The following is a 21,811-nucleotide window of genomic DNA, read 5'->3' as shown; positions in this document are numbered from 1 at the left end:
CTTTCCCTTATATCGACAATAAAACCCTCCTCAACCATGCCTAGGGCCTAGAATGGTCATGTACTCATTTTCATTTACTGTGAATCTTTTGTTAGATTGACCTCAGGGAGTCCATGTTTCCCACCTTAGGAGGCTGCTGAGTATAACCTCTCATTATGTCCTTACAATTCCAGATCCAGCCAGGAGGTGGTGGTGCACGCCTTTAATCCCAGCTCTCAGGAGGCAGAGGCAGGCTGATCTCTTTGAGTTCCAGGACAGCCAGGGCTACACAGAGAAACTTTGTCTCAAAAAACAAAACAACAACCACCAACCAAAAAAAAAAAAAAAAAAAATTCAGATCCACACCTCTGGCTCCTAAGCCATCCCCACGTCCTGCACAGATAGGGCGCCTCCGTGAGTGACGTCATCCTCGGCCAGCCAGGAGGTTAAATTCAAGCGCCCCAAGGACCAGCCGGGTCTACCGGAGCGTGGAAGCAGAGTGGCGCGACGCCGGAGTACGTAATCAGTCTCCACCCCTGGGAGGACCCTGCCCGGCTCTTATCCCGGAAGTCCGCGGGACAGAAGTCCGGAAGTTCGAGAGGCTGTTTCCTCGTTTCCTCCCGCTAATTCTGCGAGCCTCTCGGTGCCGGCGTAGGTGCGTGTCCCGCGGCGTTCCAGGTTCCGACCCGCTGTGCTTCCGGCCTCACGTTCGTGCGCTGTGCGCGCCTTCGCTTGCGCACCTGGGTCGGGCACACAGCAGGCTGAGCAAACCGGGCGTGTGCACTCCGGAGGAGCGGGCGGAGCGGGCCGCTTGTGGAGCGGTAACTGAGGCCAGAGGGGGGCGAGTTGTGTGCCTACCTAGGATTCTGGGGCACGTGGGGCACGGAGCTCGACCGGCCCTGGCTATCCAGGGAGCCCTCAGAACTGGGGCGTGGGTGCTAAGTCTCCAGGGGGTCCCGGGAATTCCGATGCACTCGGGCCATTGTTAGGTAGGCTGGTGGCAGTGGCAGTCAGGGACCTGACAGCTCACGACTGCACCCTTACGCAGCGGCACTTTCAGTTCCCTTTGCTGGCGGGAAGAGGAGTTCCTGCAAGATTTAAGTAAAGTGCCGGAAACCGGAGAGTTTGTGGGGGTGTGGGGGTGGTGTGGGGGGTGGGTAACGACTCAGGACGGGAGTTCGGTCAAGAAAACGGTGGTGTTTGGGAGTGAGATCAGACCAACACTGAATTTGTGAACTACAAAGCCCCGGTGCCCATATCTAGGTGTGAGCTGAGGCGGTCCCTCGGAGAAAGGAGCTTAGGGTCTGCTGGACCTTCCCCCGGCCTCCTGTCTACACTGACGAGGTGCTGCTTCTGGGCAGTGCTTTCAGGCTTCCGCTGTGTGGTTTCCCGGCCTGCCGTGCAGTGGAGCCCAGGTTCCGGGGATGTACATGCAGGTGGAGACACGCACCAGCACCCTCCTCCACCTGAAGAGGGCTCCAGGCATCCGGTCGTGGTCCCTGCTGGTCGGTAAGCTTCCCATCTTCGCCAACACAAATCGTAAAAAGTGATGAAAACAGCTGCATTGTAGTCAAGTAGAGGTTCTCCTCAGTACAGGGCCTTGATAAAGCATGCCTCGTTAACCCTCAGTGTGCCTTTTCTCTCAGAGGACACTCAGGCCCCTCTGACATGCTAGGTGAGCTCTCTTCACTGAGATGCACTCCCAGCCAATCTGCCTTTCCTGAGGTCACTGTAGTTTTCGGTCCATGTGGCAGGGGGTCATGGGTGCACATTTTTCCTCTTCCTAAGTTCACGGAGCTTCCTGTACTCTCCACATCACTGCCTGTCAGAAGCCTTGGCATCTCAGGGAGAGCTGCGCTCGTGTTGGCTGAGCCGTACAGCAGTGTCTCTGGAGTCTGTCCTTAGGATACACACGTGACCTGTGTTGCGCTGTTACAGTTCTCCATGTAGTCTTGTCTTCACCCCTTATCACATGTCGACAATACCTACCTCGGGACCACTTGTGCATTCAGACCAAATGAAGACGGTGAATGCCATGGAGGGCTAGCCTGCTTTTTATTAGCTTTCACTTCTAAATTATGTGTACTTATGTGTATGTGCAGGTGCACATAGGTGCCTGTGGAGTCCAGAAGAACATTAGATCTCTGGAGCTAAAGTTACATGAGATTGTGAACAGCCAGACATAGCTGCCGAGTACTGGACTGGCTCCTCTGTGAAAGTTAAGCTCTCTTTCCAGTCTCCATTTTTAAGCAGACTTCTTGGCTGTTTCACCAGCTCTGCACAAGGTGGCCTCTCCCTCTGCCCCTGAGCAAGCTGTCCTACCATGGGACAGGCCAGCTTGCTGGCTGTCATGCTGTCCAGAAGGGAGGTCCCTTCGCTGGTTGACCAGGCACACCCTCTCTCTACAGGAATATTATCCACTGGCCTGGCTGCTGCCTACTACAGTGGAGGTGAAGTATGCAATCCCCTTCAACCTCCTTGCACTGGGAAATGAACAAAAGCAGTGATCTGTGAGCGGGCTTGGTGGGTGTGTGGCCTTTGGGGTAGCCTCTGCTTCGCCTTGTGTAGATGATACCAGCCCATGTCTTACATCTTAAATCTCTTGCTATGTTGTGAGGTCCTTTTGGAAAGCTCATCAGCCGCAGGGAGGAGTCGTAGGCCTCACCCTCCCTGACAAGGCTGTGTAGATCTACCCATCTCCTAGGTGGATTGAGGCAGAGTCTGGGATGCACATGGCAGACATCACCCCGGCAGAAGCACCTCCCACCTGAGCCAAAGCAAAGACTGGGCCGGGAGGGACATCCGTGGACACGTCACCTGGCTCTCATGGCCGAGGGGCTGAATCCTGTGTCTGCTTGCAGATAGCCTGGGCTGGAAGCTCTTCTATGTCACAGGCTGCTTGTTTGTGGCCGTACAGAACCTGGAGGACTGGGAGGTAAGATGGCACCCTTCCCTCCTGGAGGCATCTGTCCCGGTTACCTGGTTACTTTTCACTTTGCTTGTAACAGCCCCAGGCTCTAGAAGCTACTCTGCTGTTTTCACCAAGGTTCTGTAAGTTTTTGTTTTTTGTTTCTTTTGGTAGGCTTGCCTCAAACTCAAAAGTCAAAAGTAAGCCTACTGCCTCAGCCTTCTGACAGGCACAAATCTCCACACTCAGCTCGCGGGAGTTCCTTTTTCTGGGGTTGTTGCAGCGAGTCTGTATTGTCCTTCTACTGGGCTGACTGCACAAGATAGGGACCTGTGAGAACATTCTGCTAACTCACAGTTGGGCCAGCACCCAGGCCTTGAAGTTGAAGGGTTGGGGCTTCCTCTAACCAGCCAGGTCTCCCTGCAGGCCTAAAATAGCTGACAATAGGAATCAAGAGAACCTGAGCCGGGGAAAGGCCAGGTGGTAGCTTTGGGGGAAGCCCTCTCCTCAGTCTTGGCCTTAAAATGCTTGAAGCTGCTTGGCTTCTGCCTTTTGCTTAGTGGCCTCAGTGCCGTCCTGTGCTCTTGTTCTTTTCCTTACCCAGTACTGAGGGTTGAGCCTAGGGCTGCATACCTGCTGGGCCAGTGTTCGACCACCGGGCTAGATCCCCAGCCTGGTCTTGTTCTCATGGGGAGAGAGAGGGGCACCCACTCTACCTGCTTTCTCTCGTGTGCCCCTAACCCACAGGAGTACAAGAGGTCAGAAACAGAAGTTGCCTCTGAAAGCGAATCCAGAGCCTTTGGGTTTCCACTGAGTATCTGTGCCAGTGTGCATGGGGATGGTGCCTCAGCATCAGTGTGGTCCTCTCCCTGGAGTTGTGTGTGTGGCTAGCATACGTTTGTTTGCAGGAGGCCATTTTCAACAAGAGCACGGGGAAGGTCATCTTAAAGACATTCAGCCTCTACAAGAAGCTGCTGACTCTTCTCAGAGCAGGCCACGACCAAGGTAAGATGTGGGGACTTGCAGTTTGGTGAAGGCTTGGGGAGCATGGGCGACCTGGGTCCAAGTTCAGCTGCTCAGGGAATGAGGTCCCCAGACACATCCTGGCTTGCAGGGTGGGATCCAAGCAGACGGGCCATCTTGCATACTTCGTGACTCAGCCTGTTGGGAAGGATGGAAGCTCCTCAGCAGCTCTCTTAGGCTGGATGAGGGTGGTAGGAGTGGGTCCCTGTGCCAAGCAGACTAGAACAGAGCCATTCTGGTCTTCAGGAATGACTTGGCCACTCTTGGCCCAACTCCTGTACCTGACTGCTGTCAGCTACGCTAGCCCTACAGTTAGATGGTCAGAGGAAGCCTCCAGCCCTTGAACTCTGGGCTTGGGAGCTAGCCTGGCTGTGAAGTCCAGGTTCTCATAGGTCTCTTCCTGTGTATCCAGCCCACCTACTGTTACAGACATGTAGTAACAGCCTACACAGGCTCCTCAGCAGCCTTTAACGTGAGCACTTAGACTCCCGGATGCAGGCCTCTCACTGGTGTGGAGTGCTGGCAGTGTACAGCCGAATGTGGCACAGATAAGACCAGAGCTAGTTTGTGGGCTGAAGTTAGTGCACTGGCTGAACTTTCCCACAGGCACCAAGCCACGGGGTTGTCCCCATGTCATTGTGGCTGTGGGATACAGTTCCCAGTGGCTCTTGGGAAAGCAGTATCAGCCATGCATTAGGCAGTGGTTTTCCTGTGCAAAGAAATGGCGGGGATATCCCACTGAAGCTAGACAGGTGCTCCAGCCTTTAAGTAAAGCCAGGCAAAAAGGACAGCATACAGACGGCAGCTTAGCTGTCTGTTGCAGGACTGCTCCGGACAGCCAGGAACTGAAACTGCTCTCCGGACTGTAGCCTTATCCAGAAGCTGTTCTGGATCCACGTCCAGAATGTGGAATCACAGATGCGCCTGTTACTAATGCTGCTCCTACTGCTCAGCAGCTGTCCCACGGCACAGAGTGCGAGCCAAGAGGTGACTGCTCATGTGTAAACCCTTTTGTCCCCAGTGGTGGTCCTGCTGAAAGACATCCAGGATGTGAACGTGGAGGAGGAAAAGGTCCGCTACTTTGGGAAGGGCTACACTGTGGTGCTCCGGTTTGCAACCGGCTTCTCTCATCCCCTCACTCAGACTGCAGTCATGGGCCGACGCAGGTAAGGGCGGAATAGAGCAAGCCTGGGCTATCCCTCAGTGTTTCTCAGGGCAACAGGAGAGAGGCTGACCGTTCATAAACGGGGAATGGGGCTGAGGGGAGAAGTATGTGCTGCGGAACAGCTTTGCCGAGGCTGTCTGCAGGGGAAGCATCAGAACAGGGTTGGAGTCCATTGAGAGTAGGACTGAGGCCAGAGATACTGGGCCACTGGGAATGTTCTAGGCTAGCGCTCAAGCCCAGAGTTCAAGGGCTGGAGGCTTCCTCTGACCATCTAGGTGTATTGTAGGGGATGAGACAGTGTGGGTATTTTGTGGTGTGCTGTGGAGCTGCACCCTCTGCCAAGGTGACCTGCTTTCTTCATGGCCTAGCGATGTGGAAGCCATTGCCAAACTCATCACTAGTTTCTTGGAGCTGCACCGCCTGGAGAGCCCCTCAGAACGGTCACAAAGCAGTGACAGTGAACCGGACGGCCCTGGTGGCCAGAGCTGACAGCGTGGAATAGCTGTTGGTAAAGGCCATGTCTCCAACTGACTTGCCAATTATAAGGGTACAGGCAGACACTGGACACCTGCCTATGGCTCTCTTGGGCAGTTCCTTGGGCAGTGTGGACCACCTGTCTTTTGTTTATTTACGCTTCTACGCTTTGCAGAACCATGGGCTGGACCTCTTCCACAACCCAGAAAGGCTGCATCTATCAGGATGCAGGCAGGTGGATGCCACATCTAGGGGAGGGCAAGGTATCAGAAATTAGTGCCTTTCCCACAGGCAGACTGCAGCTGTGGCTTGGGCAGCACAGCCTGGTCTGAATAAGCTCACCCAAGGGCAATCTGAAGCATAAGATGCCAGGCTTTCCTCAGCACAGGCCTTGTGCCTGCCTTCAAGAGGCCTTGCCACCCAGGCTATTGCAGTTATGATTGTCTTCATAGCAACAGTGAGACACCCACATGCGTGTAAGCAGGACACACTCCTCCTGTGTATATTGGTGTCAACTTGTTGTTATAAATCCTGGTGTCGTCTCCCTGACCATCCCTCAAGGTGGACATCTCTTTTGCAAAGGCAGCTCTAGATGTCTGGGTGCTGCCTGGCTGCAGAACTCTCTGAGAAATCAGAGTGCACAGCTGTCAGGATCGGGAGGCTCTCCCTGCCCAGCCTGGGAAGAAGCTGTGGGGGGAGGAAAGGCCCCTCTTTTAGCACCCTGCAGCAGTTAGACCTGGCAGCTCCTCTACAGAAACTGAGTCTTGAAAAGCCCTGAGGAGCACAGGCATCTGACTCATACCATTATGAACCCCAGTCTTCAGAAGTGAGGATGGAAGAAGGTTCAAGGCCAGCGTGGGCCATTGCCTGTTCTAATAGAAGTTGGAACCAGCCACTGACGGTCCTTTTCTGCTCTCCTACTTTTCTTCTGAGTAGACTCAAGTTCCTCAAAAGTACAGTATTCACTAAGTTCCTAGCTTGGCTTCCAGGCCTGAATGCCATAGACCCCTGGCCTACACACAGCCTCTTCCCCCCCCCCCCCCCCCCCAAGCCGCAAACCTATGCCTGGCCAGGTAGAACTAAGAAACTGAAGTTTTATAGACAAAGAAGTCAAGTCAGCTTTGAGACCACTCTACCTGGGCTGAGAAGTTAGGCCAGAACCTTGAACAGGTGTCTGAAGTGACCGCCACCAGTCCTGACTTGGGGAACATGGTCCCTTGAACATGCCAAAGTGAGCTTTTCAAACGCTCAAGTTAGAGATTTCTCCCCACAAATGAAGAGTGTGAAATATAGCTTGTTTTCGGCTTGTTGCCTTCAGGCTCTTCAAGGTAATTTAGACAAGTCTGTCTCTTGGGTACTGTCCTATATCCCCTTCCTGTATTGCTGTGTCTCATCCCTAGGTGAAAGAATGAAGCTGCCTGTAAGCCAGGGTGGTAGTAAGAAGCTGATAAAAGTTTCTGTTAGTGGGACTTCTGCTTCTTCTGGTCTTTTTATTTCAGAATTAATAAAGCTCTACATGCAGATTGCAAATGTCCCTTTTTCTGTTTTCTGCTTTGCCCAAGGTGACTGTTCTTATAGTTGGGCCTGTCTGTGGTCCAGGGCTCAGAAGGAAGAGCACAAGCCCCGCATGGCTGGGTCACTGAGCTGTTGTCCAGGTTGATATGCAGGGCCACAGCCCTCAGGGATTCTGACCTGTGTCCCAGCCTGGGCGGGGCTGGGCTGGGGGCTGGGGGGCAGCCTCGCCCAAGTCCTGCAGCAGAGCCTGCAGTCGCTGCATGCTCGGGAGCACATTCTCCTCCAGCCACTCCTCTATGGCGTCCGGGTAGAAGGCCAGCTGCAGGGCTGCCTCCAGCTGCTGCACAAGGCTGTTCCACCTGCTCAGGAGGCTGAGGGCAACAGCAGCCATGATTTGACTTGAGGGTGTCTGCTAAGGTTCAAGTTCACATAGCCACACTCATATCCTCAGCCCCCAGCACCAGTACTGTTCCATGCCCCAGCCTAACACTGGGACAAAAATTAATGAAGAGCTGGACACATTTTAGCCATCAGAACCACACCACTGCCTGGCAATATTTCTCAAAACCATGCACGAGAAGTGTATTCTTATTAGTCTAGCTTAGAGTGGCCTGATCCCTAAGATGAACCGTAGGTTAGCCTGAGCATGTGGTCAATGCTCTGTCTCAGGCAAGGAACCACTCAGATTCTTACTGATATTAGGGCCAGTACTGCAGGCCTATCAATCCAGCCATGACCTAGAGCTGTAGGGCCAGAGAGCGTGTTTTCCCTTCACACTGAAAACCGTATTCATTTCACGGTGTGTTCATTAGGGGACAAGGTGTTCTAGGAGCGGAACACCGGGGAGGATAAGATGCTGCCGGCTACCTGAGTGCCTCTGGCTGGATGTGCTGGATCATGACTGGGTGAATAAGCTTCCTCCTGCGATGGTAGGGACTGAACCAGCCAGTGACATACCTGGAGCAAACCCAGACAGTGTCAGTGGGCCAGTAGTGGCTTTTTAAGTCCTCTCAGAAGGCCTTTGTAAAGGAGAAATGTGGGGTTGCTTACCGGTTCCTTTCCAGAAGCGTATCCACAGAGCTGCGCAGGTGAAGACTAATTTGTGTGACGAGGGCATGGATGTCACTGCCAGGGAAGGAGCCAGCTCCCTCACTGCCAGAGAGTCACACTGAGAACCGTGGTCACCCGAGGGAAGGGTGAGGGGATGTCAGGGAGGGTGGGATTACCTCACAGCATCCATCATTTCCAGGCTTGAAACCCCAAGGAGGCGCTCCACTCCCAGCTTCACGTCCTCAGCGAAGCCTCCTGCAACCACCCACGAGCAGAAGCGGTCAGAGACCGGCTAAGCTTTGGGTGCTACAGGGCGCCCCGGGCAGGCCAGCTAGCAGCTTTCCATCGAGCCCATGAAAGGAATCTGTTCAAGATCCCTGGCTCCGCCCCGGGCTCACTGCACAGTCCAGTGCACGTGTCCCGGCTCAACCAAGGGCAGAGTAGACTGACACGAACTGCTGGGGCAGACGCACCCACAGGTCAGCACAAGCAGCTGTGGCAGGAAGCCACCGACAGGGTTCCTAGCTCTGCATTAGGGGCCCAAGCGCCAGTACAATCACTCTTCAAAAACAGGAAACGCTAAAGCCATCACTACTGACATCAGTGCCTCTGCAGTGTTGGTGAGGCCGTTTGTGCTTCTCAGTTCATTGGTTTTCTGCTCATTCTAGACAGGTTTCAGAGAACAACTGCCAAGGAAAAAGCTAAAAGAAAACAACTTCTACACCTTTCTCCACCCCACAGCTGCGGAACGTTTCGGGGCCTTCTTTACATGTGGACATCCCGAGAGCTGTAGACCTTACAGTTTTGCAGTTTAAACGGGCACGGCTTGGTTCACCACGGCCCCAGGGCCCACACTTGTGCGGACCAGTGCCCCGCCTGTCTTCTGCAGTTAGTGGTCCCCTCAGGGTATGGAGCGGTGGTTAAGGGGCTCCTGCAGCCACAGGGCACCCAGTTCTACAGTCTGCCTTACAGCTATCGGGACACTTCTGCAGCAGCAAGAACCCTGTACACCTGCATCTGAAGCGTGGATTTCTTACGTAGGTTTTCTGGATCTGTGGGGCACATCCCTCATAACCTTCCAATCTACCAAAGGCTCAGGCTGAAGATCTGGGTACAGGCAGTCCTGCACCAGTAGTAGTCAAGCAAGTGGGCAATCTAGGAATATGAGCCTTCTTCAGTCCCATGAAGAACCGCAGTCCACACAGCAGGGCAAGCATAGGGGAAATCAGCACCCTGGCCTCCTTTCTTCCTGGCTAAGAGTGGGTAGGGGGTCTAGAACTGTTGGCTGGGACGTACCATGTACAAGTGTCTGGAGACAGGCAGCCAGGGATGGGATTCCCACAGGGAGCAGCTCACACAGCACAGAGAAGTGGTCATACCTGCGTCCAGAAGAAGAGGAGTCAGCTCCTGGGCTGGGAACCACTGTGGGCAGCATGATGTATCCCATGCCATGGCTCGGGGTTTTCAACGCGGGCTCCAGGTTACAGGTCATGGAGATTTTGCATTACATCTGTTAAGATGCCCCCAGGGAGGAGCCTGAGCAGGGGAAACAGGCTCTGAGCACTTGGGTCCACTCCACAGCATACACTTGGGGTTGAGCTTCTGTGGAGCCTTCATTAGCCACTGTCCAGTACTGGTCTGCTTCCTGGAAGCTCTTCTGTGGCCTGCATCCTGGGCCTCCCTCATCTTTCTCTCAAGGCCCCAGATTAGAGTGGGCAGCTGATCCCCCAGGGCTGGGCAGAGCGCCTCCCTGTGGCCTGGCCTCCATATTTCAGCTGTGTGGCACACAGAGGTTGACAAAAGGGCCAAGGCCAGTGAAACTCCCATCACATTTCCTTTATCTCACTTTCCAGTGCACAGAAAGGGCTTCACTCTGTGAGAGTCTTGGTTTAACTCACACCCCAGTTCACTCCCCCAGGGCAGCAAATGCTTGATAAGGCTCCATGAGCCACCTCGAACCATCTCTGAAGCCGGTCAGTGGCCATGTACTGAAGCCATGAGCAACCCCATAACCACCCTAGACAGCTGCACCTGGTGGAGAACCTTGCTCTGGGGTCACACTCTGGAACCTATGAAGGCCCCAGAGGGACATCTTTCCAGCTCTTCCTGATGGAGTTGCCAGCTTCAGCCGGTCCAGCTAAAAGGTTAGAACCTGATACTAGGACTTAGCTAGAACCAAGGTGTGGGTTCACCCTATTTTTTAAAGAACAAGGACTAATCTTCATGCCTGGCTACACATCACATGAGATATGCAGTATCACTCAGGACATGCAGACCACGCAGACTAGAAGGATGTATGCTTGTGGCTCTGAGTGCTCAGTGTCTCCTCAGCAGAGTTAATGAGGGAACCACAGAAGCATGAAGAGCATGATTTGGGCAGGGGCCAGGCCAACACTAGGCAGGCTGCCATCTTGAATGACAGCAATTGTCCTCGCTCCCCACCCCCAAGCCTCTGAGAGCGTACCTTTGCCAGCCAGTCAGGATGATTCCTTGCAGAGTGTCCGCTGGGCCACTGCCTGCAACCTGCAGCCACTGCTCGTGGTTTCTGACGTGGTGCTCAACAGGAGGCAGGGCCTGACTAGCCCCCGTGGCCCCCTTGAAGGCACTGGCAGCCCACAGTCTCTGGAAGCCACACTCCTGGTACTTTCCCATGAGGGAGACTAGGCAAGAAAGCAAGTAGAAGAGCAGCTCTCACAGAGAAGACCTCAGACACAGAGCAGCAGATGACACACCTATCCTAGCAGGGAGGAGACTCCAACCATTCCCACAAAGTCTGTGGTTTATCACTCATTAGGAATAAACACTTCAGGAAGAGCTGGAAAGGACCCTGGATGATCTGGAGTCAGCAAGGGATCTCCTACCAGGACAGGCAGCTTTGCATGGCCTTCTGGTCCATGCTGGTCAGCCACACTAATGAGGTGTCGGCTAAGCTAATGATTCCCAGGCTGAGTGATTCAGGTTACAGCGTTATGAAGGAGAGACATGCAGGCACATGCACCATGAGGAAAGTACTGTGAGCATACTGACTTTTGCTGTGGACATCAAGGTCAGCTCCATAGTCCCAGAGCACAGGCTCTACCAGTTGAGGCACCTCAGATGCTGTCAAGAGAGCAAGGTCATGAGTGTAGAAGGACCACTCAGATCACACCCCTGCTTCTTAGACATTTATTTTGATTTATTTTGATATATATTTGCTGCCCAGTCTAGCCTTGAACTCCAATCCTCTTGTCTCAACTTCCTAAGTACTAAGATTACAGTCGTGTGACATCATGCACCTTCTTTTCATGTTAAAGTGGGAACACAAACCGTCTTCTTGGGTCTACTGTTTTAAGAACAGCTTGCAGCTGGGCTAGGCTCTTGGCCATAAACACCAGAGCTACAACTGAAGTTTGTAGCCACCTGCTTTTGCGAGGAGAGACTCCTAAGCTCTTCTCAAAGCCGCTGGCCTTGCAGCCTCAGGGCCTCGGGGCACATCTCTAATTGATTCTATCTCATTAACACGAAACATAACTAGCCTCCCACAGTGCAGTACAGCTGGCCCTTGATCTCGTCACCGAACCGCAGGGTTCAGTGGTGCTAGATGATCTGTGTAGTACCATCTCCCAGGCTGGGGAAGATACTCTTCTGCCCTGGTTGGCCACTGAGAGCACTGGACGCCCCATGGCTCCTCTGGGCCTGACAGCCGCCAAACCAATTCTGGCGCACACCCCTGCAAGGCTGTGCAGTGACTTGGAAGGATTAAGTGCAGCATTTTCACTCAAGCACACAGTAAGAGCTCACTTCCAAGCCTCTGGAGCAGGTCTTGGGCAGCCACCTGTCAGCCCCCATCCGCACAGGCCCTGCCAACCTTTGAGCTGTTCCTGGGGGATGTCCCGCAGCATGTCATCCCACACTAAGGGTGTTGTGCCAGGGTACTGGGCCCACACATGGCTGGCCACTGCCTGCATGTGGGACAGGCACAGTTTCACCAGGCTGTTCTGTTCCTGCTGTAGCCACTGTTTTGAGGTCTCCCCCTCGCCCAAGTAGTAGACCTGGGAGGAAGAAACAGGGTGGGGTTGAATCCGTTGCCATCCTTACGTCTTCAGGGTCTCCACCTGTCCTGAATCCTTGGGTGGCTGCAAGTAAAGAGGGAACTAAGAAACTCGGCTTCCGTAGTTTCCACAGGAAGACTGCCTGTCTTAGATGGAGTCACTTAGGGCCAGTTCAGAGCAGCTCTGCTCAGATCACTAAGAGGCGGGGCAACCCTATGACCTCACTGAGGCGTGGGTGGAGATGGGATCCACTATGGCATGGCTGTTCCTGACATGTGGTAATGCTGAAGAGCCCTATCCTACACTCAGAATGGGAGTGAAGAAGCCAGGCCCAGAAGGCAACATGTGGCATAATTCCACCTATGAAATGTACGTACACACACACACACTTTTTTTTTTTTTCTGAACAGGGCTTCATATACAGATTATAATACATTGTTTTATCATTCCGCCTCCTTATTTTATATTTTTAATGTTATGTGCATTGATGTTTTGCCTGAATGTATGTCTGTGTGATGGTATCAGATGCTCTGGAAGTGAAGTTACAGACAGCTGTGAGCTGGCATGTGGGTGCTGAGCATTGAACCCAGGTCTTCTGGAAGAGCAGCCAATGTTCATAACTGCTGAGCCATTCATTTCTCCAGCACCCCCCCTTCCTTTCGGAGAGAGGATTTCATGTAGCCTATGCTGGCTTGTAATTCCGTATGCTGTAAAGGCTGCTGGGTTACAAGTGTGTACAATCACACCTTTCGGATTTCCTTATTTTGAGACACCATGGCCCAGCTGACCTAGAACTAACTATGGAGCCCAGGATGGTCTCAAATTAATGGCAATTCTCTCCACAATCCTCCAAGTGCTAAGATTACTGATGTCAGCCACCATGTCCAGCTTTGATGTCCTTTTAAAAGTGGAAACTTCAGGGTTGAATGCCTTTGTGTAAGACTCCCTAGCCCTCCCACATGTCTGGAATCAAGCCAGAGAAGCAGAAGGGTAGAGGCTAGCCTTTGAGGCGGCTAGATAGGAGGATACAACATGGATGTCACAGAGGGGCACTTTCCAAAGTCAGTGTTTCAAGATCCAAACACACACTCCCCCTCTCAAACCTCCAACTGCACTTCCTGGGCCGCCACAGTCTGAAAAGGCATGAATTTGCTCCTGGCTGGTTTGGCTCTGGTCCTGCAAGAGGAGGAGGTAAAGAAGCCTGTCCCTCTGGATGATACTGTTATCTGGCATACAGGACACCCGACTTGGGCTTTGCAGGACTGCCCTGTGCCAGGCAACACTCCTAGAATATCATCTAAAATGCTGCCTTCGCAGGCCTATCTCCTTGGCAAATCCCTGCCTTTATCCCTTAGTATTCAGACTACTTCTCTACCTAAAAGAATCCACAGGGCCTGGCATGGTGGCACATGCCTATAATTCTAGTGTTTGGCAGGATGAGGCAGAAAGATCAAGAGTTCAAACCAGCTTGGATGATGTAATGAGACTGTATCTCAAAAAAAACAGAGTTTCTCGGTGTAGCCCTGGCTGTCCTGGAACTCACTCTGTAGACCAGCCCGGCCTTGAACTCACAGAGATTTGCCTGCCTCTCCTCCCCTGTGATCAGACTAAAGGCACGTGTCACCACCTCCTGGCTATCAATTTTTTTATTAAATTAAACCAAACCATATCAAAAGAAAACAAATAAAGAGGAAGCCGGAGAGATTGCTGTGGTTAAGAGCTTTTCCACATGAGGAAGGCCTGTCAGCACTCACAAAGGGGCTCACAATCATCTATAATTCCAGTCCCAGGCTACGCTGACACCCTCTTTTGGCCCCTGTGGGCACCAGGCAACACAGACATGGCACACAGGCATACATGCAGGCAAAATACCTATACACATAAAATAAGTAAATAGATAAATACAAGAAGGGAAGGAGGGAGGGAGGGAGGAAGGGAAGGAGGGAGGGAGGGAGGGAGGAAGGAAGGAAGGAAGGAAGTTATCTCATGGCTTTGAAGAAAAGAGGCTGCAGACCTTGAGATTGAAGACACTCACCTCATCACAGCCAATGTGGAGCCACCGGACACCCCTGTGCAGCTCCAGAATTTGGTCAATCATAGCTTCTACCAATTCCAGAGACTCAGCCTCATGAGGATTGAGGGTGTTGGGAAAGAGAGACACTTCACGGAGATGTGAAAAGGCTGCGTGCTTTAGCACAAACTACAAGACAAGGAAAGAGGGACGCTGGTGCCCAAGCACCCCGGTCCCCTGCATGTCCTTGGTAAGAGCCAAGCTTCTGCTGCTTAAGCTGCCAGTGTGCCCGAGGGCTTCTGACTCTGGTGAGCTGGGTTCTGAGCCCTCTAGCTGGTTCCTCCCCCTCCCCATCTCTCTGTGATGTTGGGACTTTAACTCAGGGCCTTGCACATGCTAAGTAAGCTATCTTCCACTAAACTCGATCTCCAGCTTAGTCTTTTTACTTACAAGGGTGTTTTTCTTGTTAGAGTTAGCAGTCTGTGCAGGACACGTATCTAGTGTCCGCAGACGCCAGAAGCAGGACATCAGATCCCTTGGAACTGGTAGGTTTGAGCTGCCTTGTGGTTGTGGGAACCAAACTCAGGTTCTCTGAAAGAACAGCCAGTGCTCCAACGGCTCTAGAGGAGTGAATCAGCTGTATCCTATACCTACTGAATCAACACCAGGCTGCTTCTCAGCTGTCTGTCTTACCTAGGAGAATAATCTGAGCACTGGTAAAAAGACTCAGGTAGAAACCAAAAGCCAGCCTGCCTTCCTTCCTTCCTTCCTTCCTTCCTTCCTTCCTTCCTTCCTTCCTTCCTTCCTTCCTTCCCTCCCTCCCTCCCTTCCTTCCTTCCTCCCTAGTGAAGCTGCCATGACCAGGAGCTGTGCCCTCTGGCTGCTGATAGGTTAGTGCTCCTGAGAACAGGGGTTCAGGCAACAGGTCAGCTGCTGCCGCTGACCCTGTCAGCCTTTGTTGTACATTGGAGCCCAAGCCCAGTCTCTGAAGCTCACACTCATGCCAGGAATTTTCATTCCTCCCACTCACCTCCATGTGTCCAAATGTCTGCACCAAGGGAACAACTTCCAGCTCACTGAGTCTGGCCAGGCGCAGGATCTCTGTAACTTCAGAGGGGCTGGGGAGGTTAAGAGCACACAGAGGCTTGCATCAGGCTGGATGGCGCAGCACTTTCGCCCAGCCCAGCCCTTTCTTGCCCCTCTTCATGTTCTATGAAGAGCCATCCTGCACAACAGGGGTTGGCAGACTGGCCCGAGGGCAAAATTCATTCCTGTTGTTTTCGTACAGCCCTTAACCTTCGAGAGGATCCCATCACGCCCATCCCCCCTTCCTTAACTGCAAAAGACAATCAGATATTCACTGTTTAGAAAACAGCAGAGCTCAGAGGGCCCTCCAGCTGGGCAGGTGCACAGAACCGGGATACCCAGAGTCAAGCTGCCCTCTAGCGTGGTGAGGGCTTCACATTCCACCAGCAGGAGCTTGCTTTTCCCACTGCCACACACCTTGCCTTTTGTTTGTTTGGGTTTTCCTGAAACAGGATGGAAGCCCATGCTCCTGCCTGAGCCATCCAAGGGCTGGCACTGTAGGCAGTTATTATCATGCCTACCTGAAGAAGCAGCAAGGATTGTATCTCTAGTCCCCTGACTTGCCTAGGATCTAACCCAATACCCTGTGTATGCGAAGGAAAGACTGTACTACTGAGCCACGCCCCCGGCTTCTCCAAGTCAGTAGCTAAAATGACACTGCAGAGTTGTTTTAATCTTGAATTCTGTGACAGACTTAGTATTCCAAGGTTAAAATCCAACTGTGAGAGGTGGGGCGATCACTCAGAGTTGAAATGCCTGTTGCAGAAGCAAGAGAACTGGAGTTCAGATGCCCAGACCCCAGGGGACCATGGGTGGGCACGGTGGCCTCTCTGTGTTTCTAGTGCTTGGAAGACACAGACAGGAGACACCAGAGCAAGCTGCCTTCCAGACTAGCCAAAAACAGTGTGTGATGGCCCCAACCAAGATGTCCCTTCAGTCAATGAAGTGGAGAGTGATACAGACTTGGGATGTCAGCTTCAGGCCTCACATGTACTGGCACACATGTGCATCCATACATATGAATGCACACGCACTGCACACCCCCCCACATGAGAAAACAATCAATGTGGCCTTAAATGTAGCCCAGTTCCAGATGCCCCATGACCTCTTACTCTTCCTGGGCTTTCTTACTCTTCCTCTGAGCCCTTTCTGGCCTTTGATGTACATATTTTGCTTAAAGAGGTATTTTCTGCACATGCGTGTGCTGAGTATCTGTACTGTATAATGTGCATGCAGGAGCCTGAGGAGGTCAGAAGAGGGCAAGGGCTCCCCGGCCCTGGAGTCACAGGCCAGCCACTGCTGAGGACTGAGAAACAAACCCAGGCTTCTGTGAGAGCAGTAAGCGCTCCTCGACACGGGTACTGTGGTGGTAGCTCTGCTAGCTTACACCCCAGCTATGCTCTGTACATGTTGTTGCTCTGACCCAGGCGTGGGATGTAGGACTGCTTCAGACTGTCCACAGCAGCCAGCTATTTGCCTCACACGGGCTCTGGCGGGGCATGACTGTGCCAGCTGAAGACAGTTTAATGCGGGGACTCTAGAAAGGGTATAAAACCACCAGAGCCCCAAGAGAGGAGGCACGGCTATTCCTCCTGCTCCTGCTGGTTTAAGTGGTTGGTAAGAAATTAAAGATATCCTGATGAAGCAGAGATTGGACTTGCCCCAAGTAACTCAATGCCCCTAATCAGCAGAATGTAGTCTAAAAAGACTCAACACCCCCTCTGCCTGCTAACCTTCTGTCTTCCTACCTGTTGGTGTGTTGGAAGGGACTAGGGTGGAGAGGGGTAATAAATATGATAACCCAAATAAAGTATGGTAAAAAAAAAAATGCCTATAAAAGACATCTCTCTAGCCTCTACAGGTTTTACTTGGAGCAGGAAGGATTGTAGGAGCCAGGGGGTCAAGGACACCACAAAAACATGGCACCACAAAAAAAAAAAAAAAACAAAAAAAAAAACAAAAAACAAAAAACAAAAAACAAAAAAACAGAGTCAGTAACCAGGGCCCATAGCGAGGCCAAACAGCAACCAGGGAGGGGGACCGTACAGGTCTGACCTGTGTCCTCCGCATCTAGGTTATGGGGTTTTGGGTTTTGGTTTTGGTTTTTCAAGACAGGGTCTCTCTGTGTAGCCTTGGCTGTCCTGGAACTCACTCTGTAGACCAGGCTGGCCTTGAACTCACAGAGATCCACCTGCCTCTACCTCCCAAGTGCTGGGATGAAAGGTGTGTGCCACCACTGTCCGGCTGTAGCTTCATTCTTGTGGGACTTCTAACAGTGGGAATGGGGGCTGTCTCTGAGTTTTGCTTGCTTTTAGGATCTTTTTTTTTCCTACTTGGTTGCCCCGTCCAGCCTTGATATGAGGGTATGTGCCTGGTCTTATCATAACTTGTTATGCCATGTTTGGTTGATATTCCTGGGAGGCCTGCTCTTTTCTGAAGGGAGAGAGAGGAGTGGATGTGGGGGAGAGGGGAGGTGGGCGGAGAGGAGGGAGGGAAACTGCAGTTGGGATGTAATATGTGAGAGAATAAAAAATCAAAAAATTCCTCTGAGTGCTTTGCCTGCATTTGTCTGTATACCACATTTTTAATATGGGAGGTCAGAAGAAGGTATTGGATTGCCTGGAAGTGGAGCTGCAGGCAGTTTTGAGGTGCCATGTAGAACCTAGGAATCAAACCTGGGTCTTCTGAAAGAGCACTCAGTGCTCTTATCACCTCAGCCATCTCTCCAGCCCAATGTTTTATTTTTATAATGTGTTTTAGGTTTGTTTGTTTGGTTTTTAAGACAGAGTTTCTTTGTGTAGCCTTGGCTATCCAGGAACCGGCTCCATGGACCAGGTTGACCTCAAACTCAGAGGTCCGGCTAGGATTAAAGGCAAGAGCCACCACAGGCAGGTTTGTTTCTGAGACAGGATTTCAATCTGCAGCCCAAGATGGCCTTTAACTATCAACAATCATCCCGTCTCAGCCTCCTAAGTGTTGGGATTACAGGTATGAGTCACCACACCTGGCTACACATTTTAATTCTGAACCAAGTTATATACACAAAGATGCTTAGAAAGACAGAAAAGTGAAAAAAAGGCCAGAAAAAATGTAAAATGTTATATTCCAATTATCCTACCCTTGGTTCTGCACATGCCTTCCTTGTTGAAGGCCCTCCCCATCACTTGGAATTCCCTGCTAGCTTTGATACCTGTATGCATGCTCAGCCCTCAGCAGCCTCAGGCGGCCCTCATAGGGAAACATGTCTTCATACTCAATGAGGAGGCCATTTGCACCAAGAGCATGGAGCCAGGGGAAAACCTGGAAGGAGACAGAGGTGCTGAATGAACAACAAGGACTGCGATGAAGTGTGCACCTTTTCCTTCTAGGGTGTGGAGGGCGGGAGCTGAGACTCACTCTTCTCTCTTGCAGACTTCAAATCTAGAGTGTTTGCTGATGTTTGCCAGACACATTCTTGTTTAACAACAGGAGTTATTGTTTCGCACAGGAGTGTCATGTGTCTTTTATAGCAATCAACAAGGACTGCTGGTGGTTCAGCTGAGGGAGGACCTGGGACAGCTGGGAAACTATTCTGGAGCCAGGCCACAGGGGTCTATTTCACAAGAACCCGTGTGCCAGAGCAACAGGGGCACCGGGAACTGCACACACACACACACACACACACACAACCTCACCCTGACCCACCTATACTTCCCCAGGATCGGACGGATCATCCCTTCCCAGCTAAGGTAGGGTTCAACGTCAGAGCTCCTTCCTCCACCCTTCCCTATCTTCAAGGGGTTTTAGGGCCTGTCCATGCCTACTATGCAGAATAACTGGGTGGTTTTTTTGTTTTGTTTTTTTCTGGTCTGAGATCAAGGCCGGGGGGGGGGGGGCACAATGTAGACACTAATGAGGGGGCCTCTATCTGTATTAAAACAGCTCTCAATCTCCAATCAGTGCTCCAAGTATTTTCTGTGATGCAGGTTTTAAGTAAAGTTGTGAAGTATGCTGAATCAAGTCAGTTCAGGACTGAAATTTAGCTGCAGATGAGTCACAAAATGGGTATTAAGGCAGTACAAGTCACAGAGGCAGCTGACCATGGAGAGAATATAACCTAATTATCACAAAGAAATTAAGTGCAATGACGATGATGCTGTCTAATTTCCCCAGTGTTTTTTGTTTTGTTTTGTTTTTAAACACACATTGGTGTTTCCCTTGCATATTTATCTGTGTGAGGGTGTCAGATCTCCTGGAACCGGACTTACAGACAGTTGTGAGCTGCCATGTGAGTGCTGGCAATTGAGCTCTGTGGTGTCTGGATATGGCTTTGCTTATTCCAGCTTTGGAATCTATGGAGATACCTAACACATAAATTTTACTGTTCATTACATGTATTTATTTTATGTGGTGTGTGTGTTCCAACATGCACGTGGAGGTCAGAGGACAACCTGCAGGAATTGGTTCTCTCCTTCCATTACATGAGTCCTAGAAATAAAAGTCAGGTCATCAGGCTTGGTAGCAGCACTGTTACTGCTGAACCATCTTACCAGCTCCCCATCACCTCTTTTCTAAGACAATGTCTTCTGTAGTCCAGGAGGTCTTGAATTTGCTCTGGGCTCAATGCTGGCCTTGATCTCTTGAACCTCCCGCCTCTACTCCCCAAGTACAGGGATTACAGATGAAGAATGTTGAAGAATGTATTGGTATTCTAGGATTGACTAGAAACAATTACAAATGAATAGCTTCGAATAACAGGATTTTCTGTCATAGTTCTGGAGGCCAGGAGTCCCACATTCAGGAGCGATAAGGCACACTTTCTCTGAAGGCTTCCTGTCTCTTGTAGCTTCTGGTAGTTAGAACCATCCATCATAGTCACTGACTTGTGGCTGCATCAGGCCAGTCTCTGCTTCCATTGTTACAGGGAGTGCTTATGTCTTCTCTCACCTTCCCTTTAGGCCCAATTTTATGTTTAAAGTCCCCTCTTCTACTGGAGTTTGGATCCCTAATACTCATATAGGAGCCGAGTATGGTGGGGTATGCCTATAACTGAGCACTGGCAAGGCATAGACAGGCAGATTACGGTTTACTCTGACTAGTCTATCTGTCTGACATGTGTTAGTGATTGATAGAGGAAGACGTGTTGCTGACCTGTGGTGTCCACATGGACACACATGACCGAGTGTGTAGTGTGCTCACTCGCCCACACACAAGCCGCTTTTCTTATTAGGCACACAGAGATCCAGTGTGCCCTCATCTTAACTGGTCAACTCTCCAAGGACAATTTTCAGGTAGGGTGGACCTGAGCTTAGCTTTTTGGTGGGTACAATTCAGCCACAACAAAGAGATCATGGTTTCTTCTGTTCTTTGTGCCACCCTGCTTGTCCTGGCTGGGAAACTGGGAGAAAATGAAAACCCTATGCTCTGTCACCACCTTGCCTATCCACAGGGCCTCAAAGCATGTCACCTGTGCACAGGTCCGTGGAGTAAAAGGTGATTCTTTAGAGGTGAGTCCTTACCTCAGAGAGATAGGAAACCTTTGGGGGTGCTCCTTTAAGGTCCAGATGAACGAATCTCATCTGAAACGGCGTGTCACACGACATGCTGGTGTAGCAGGGTCTCTGCCTGTGACCTCTTCCTGGTGGAGAGAACTCAGTTACAGACAGGAGCAAGGGCATCCCTCCCCTTCTTTCTTCAGTCCTGATACCAGCCAATATCAGGAGAAATTCACTTCACTAATGTGAAAACGAGCAAAGAGTTTACTTCCGTATTTACAGTGTTTGTGAATTGCCCTGAAACGGGAAGGCATTAATTTCTTTATGAGGTGATTATGATTAACAGCCACAAAACCCTCCACCAGTGTGGCAGTGGCACACGTCTGTGACACCTTTCCCACCCCACCCCCTGCCTGAGGAAGAAAGATTAAAGTTCAAGGCTAGCCTCGGCAGCCTAGTGAGACAAGTAAGTGAGGTAAGGGCTGGGGTACAGCTTAGTGGCACAACACTTGCCGAGCATTTCGTAAGGCCTCAGTTAATTCCTAGCACTGAAGAAAACAATTATGGCAGGGATAATTTGGGGAGCTGGGACGTGTGGCTAGCTCCGTGACACAGCACTGGCTCGTTATGCCAAAAGCCCTGGAATCCGCCTCCACCACTGCAAATAATTAGTAACAGTTTGAAAGGGGAATAAGCTCTCCATTCATCAGAGCTGACTGCAGTTTGCATTAACACTAATTTCTGGACGATACTGAAGCAGCCAGGAAATCAAGGAACGCTTTCCTACCTTCTGTAAAATCACAAAAGATTATTTAGGAAAGGAGAGCCACTGAGCCGTGTACCCAGTTCCATGATTTCACCTGGTCGTCCTGTGCAAGGACTCAAAGCCTCAGCCACAGGAACCACTCCCCCTGGCCCTCAATCCCCAGCCCCGGTCCGCCGTTCTCAGGCAGGGGATATCTGTCGAGAGACCTGTCACAGGATTCTCAGAGGAGCTCTCTGGGCAGAGGGCGGCGGCTGCAGGAGACAGGTCCTCCTCGTCCAGACCAACCCGTGGCCGCGGGTCTGACTCACCTACGCGGTCGCCCCAGCCCT

General features: G+C 51.5%; 2 protein-coding genes across 5 annotated transcripts; one reads left to right on the top strand and one right to left on the bottom strand.

Annotated features, from left to right (window-relative positions):
- Positions 1-311: 311 nt before the first annotated feature.
- LOC129665758 (cytochrome b-245 chaperone 1) lies at positions 312-7,079 on the top strand. Of its 4 annotated transcripts, none has more exons than XM_055592595.1 (7): positions 312-634; positions 1,341-1,488; positions 2,388-2,429; positions 2,841-2,914; positions 3,796-3,892; positions 4,932-5,076; positions 5,444-7,079. In XM_055592595.1, the coding sequence occupies exons 2-7, from the start codon at positions 1,404-1,406 to the stop codon at positions 5,562-5,564; spliced, it is 564 nt and encodes a 187-aa protein (XP_055448570.1). In that variant the 5' UTR covers positions 312-634; positions 1,341-1,403; the 3' UTR covers positions 5,565-7,079. The 4 variants fall into 4 exon arrangements, with proteins under 4 accessions (XP_055448570.1, XP_055448568.1, XP_055448572.1 ...); XM_055592593.1 differs by having other exon boundaries at positions 1,243-1,488; XM_055592597.1 differs by lacking the exon at positions 312-634 and adding an exon at positions 642-800.
- A 40-nt stretch (positions 7,080-7,119) lies between these two features.
- Positions 7,120-21,568, bottom strand: Hexd (hexosaminidase D). Its single transcript, XM_055592590.1, has 12 exons — positions 20,741-21,568; positions 18,433-18,542; positions 15,187-15,274; positions 14,181-14,345; positions 11,962-12,145; positions 11,142-11,213; positions 10,579-10,774; positions 9,411-9,493; positions 8,291-8,369; positions 8,115-8,216; positions 7,932-8,021; positions 7,120-7,435 (listed from the first exon to the last, which is right to left on the bottom strand). The coding sequence occupies exons 1-12, from the start codon at positions 20,897-20,899 to the stop codon at positions 7,228-7,230; spliced, it is 1,536 nt and encodes a 511-aa protein (XP_055448565.1). The 5' UTR covers positions 20,900-21,568; the 3' UTR covers positions 7,120-7,227.
- Positions 21,569-21,811: the final 243 nt, after the last annotated feature.

This window comes from Psammomys obesus, unplaced genomic scaffold (assembly GCF_907164565.1).
Source record: "Psammomys obesus unplaced genomic scaffold, mPsaObe1.curated_primary_1811, whole genome shotgun sequence".
NCBI classification, from domain to species: Eukaryota; Metazoa; Chordata; class Mammalia; order Rodentia; family Muridae; genus Psammomys; species Psammomys obesus.
The sequence above is the reverse complement of the archived record's forward strand: the minus strand, read 5'-3'. Positions and strand labels throughout refer to the sequence as shown.

Coding starts and splice junctions, on each gene's coding strand:
- LOC129665758 (XM_055592595.1), top strand. CDS start 1,404: ATGTACATGCAGGTGGAGACACGCACCAGCACCCTCCTCCACCTGAAG. Junction 2,915..3,795: donor AGAACCTGGAGGACTGGGAG/GTAAGATGGCAC, acceptor GTTTGTTTGCAG/GAGGCCATTTTCAACAAGAG. Junction 3,893..4,931: donor CAGAGCAGGCCACGACCAAG/GTAAGATGTGGG, acceptor TTTTGTCCCCAG/TGGTGGTCCTGCTGAAAGAC.
- Hexd (XM_055592590.1), bottom strand. CDS start 20,899: ATGCCCTTGCTCCTGTCTGTAACTGAGTTCTCTCCACCAGGAAGAGGT. Junction 14,346..15,186: donor AGACATTTGGACACATGGAG/GTGAGTGGGAGG, acceptor CTTGTCTTGTAG/TTTGTGCTAAAGCACGCAGC. Junction 10,775..11,141: donor CCTTGATGTCCACAGCAAAA/GTCAGTATGCTC, acceptor TTTCTTGCCTAG/TCTCCCTCATGGGAAAGTAC.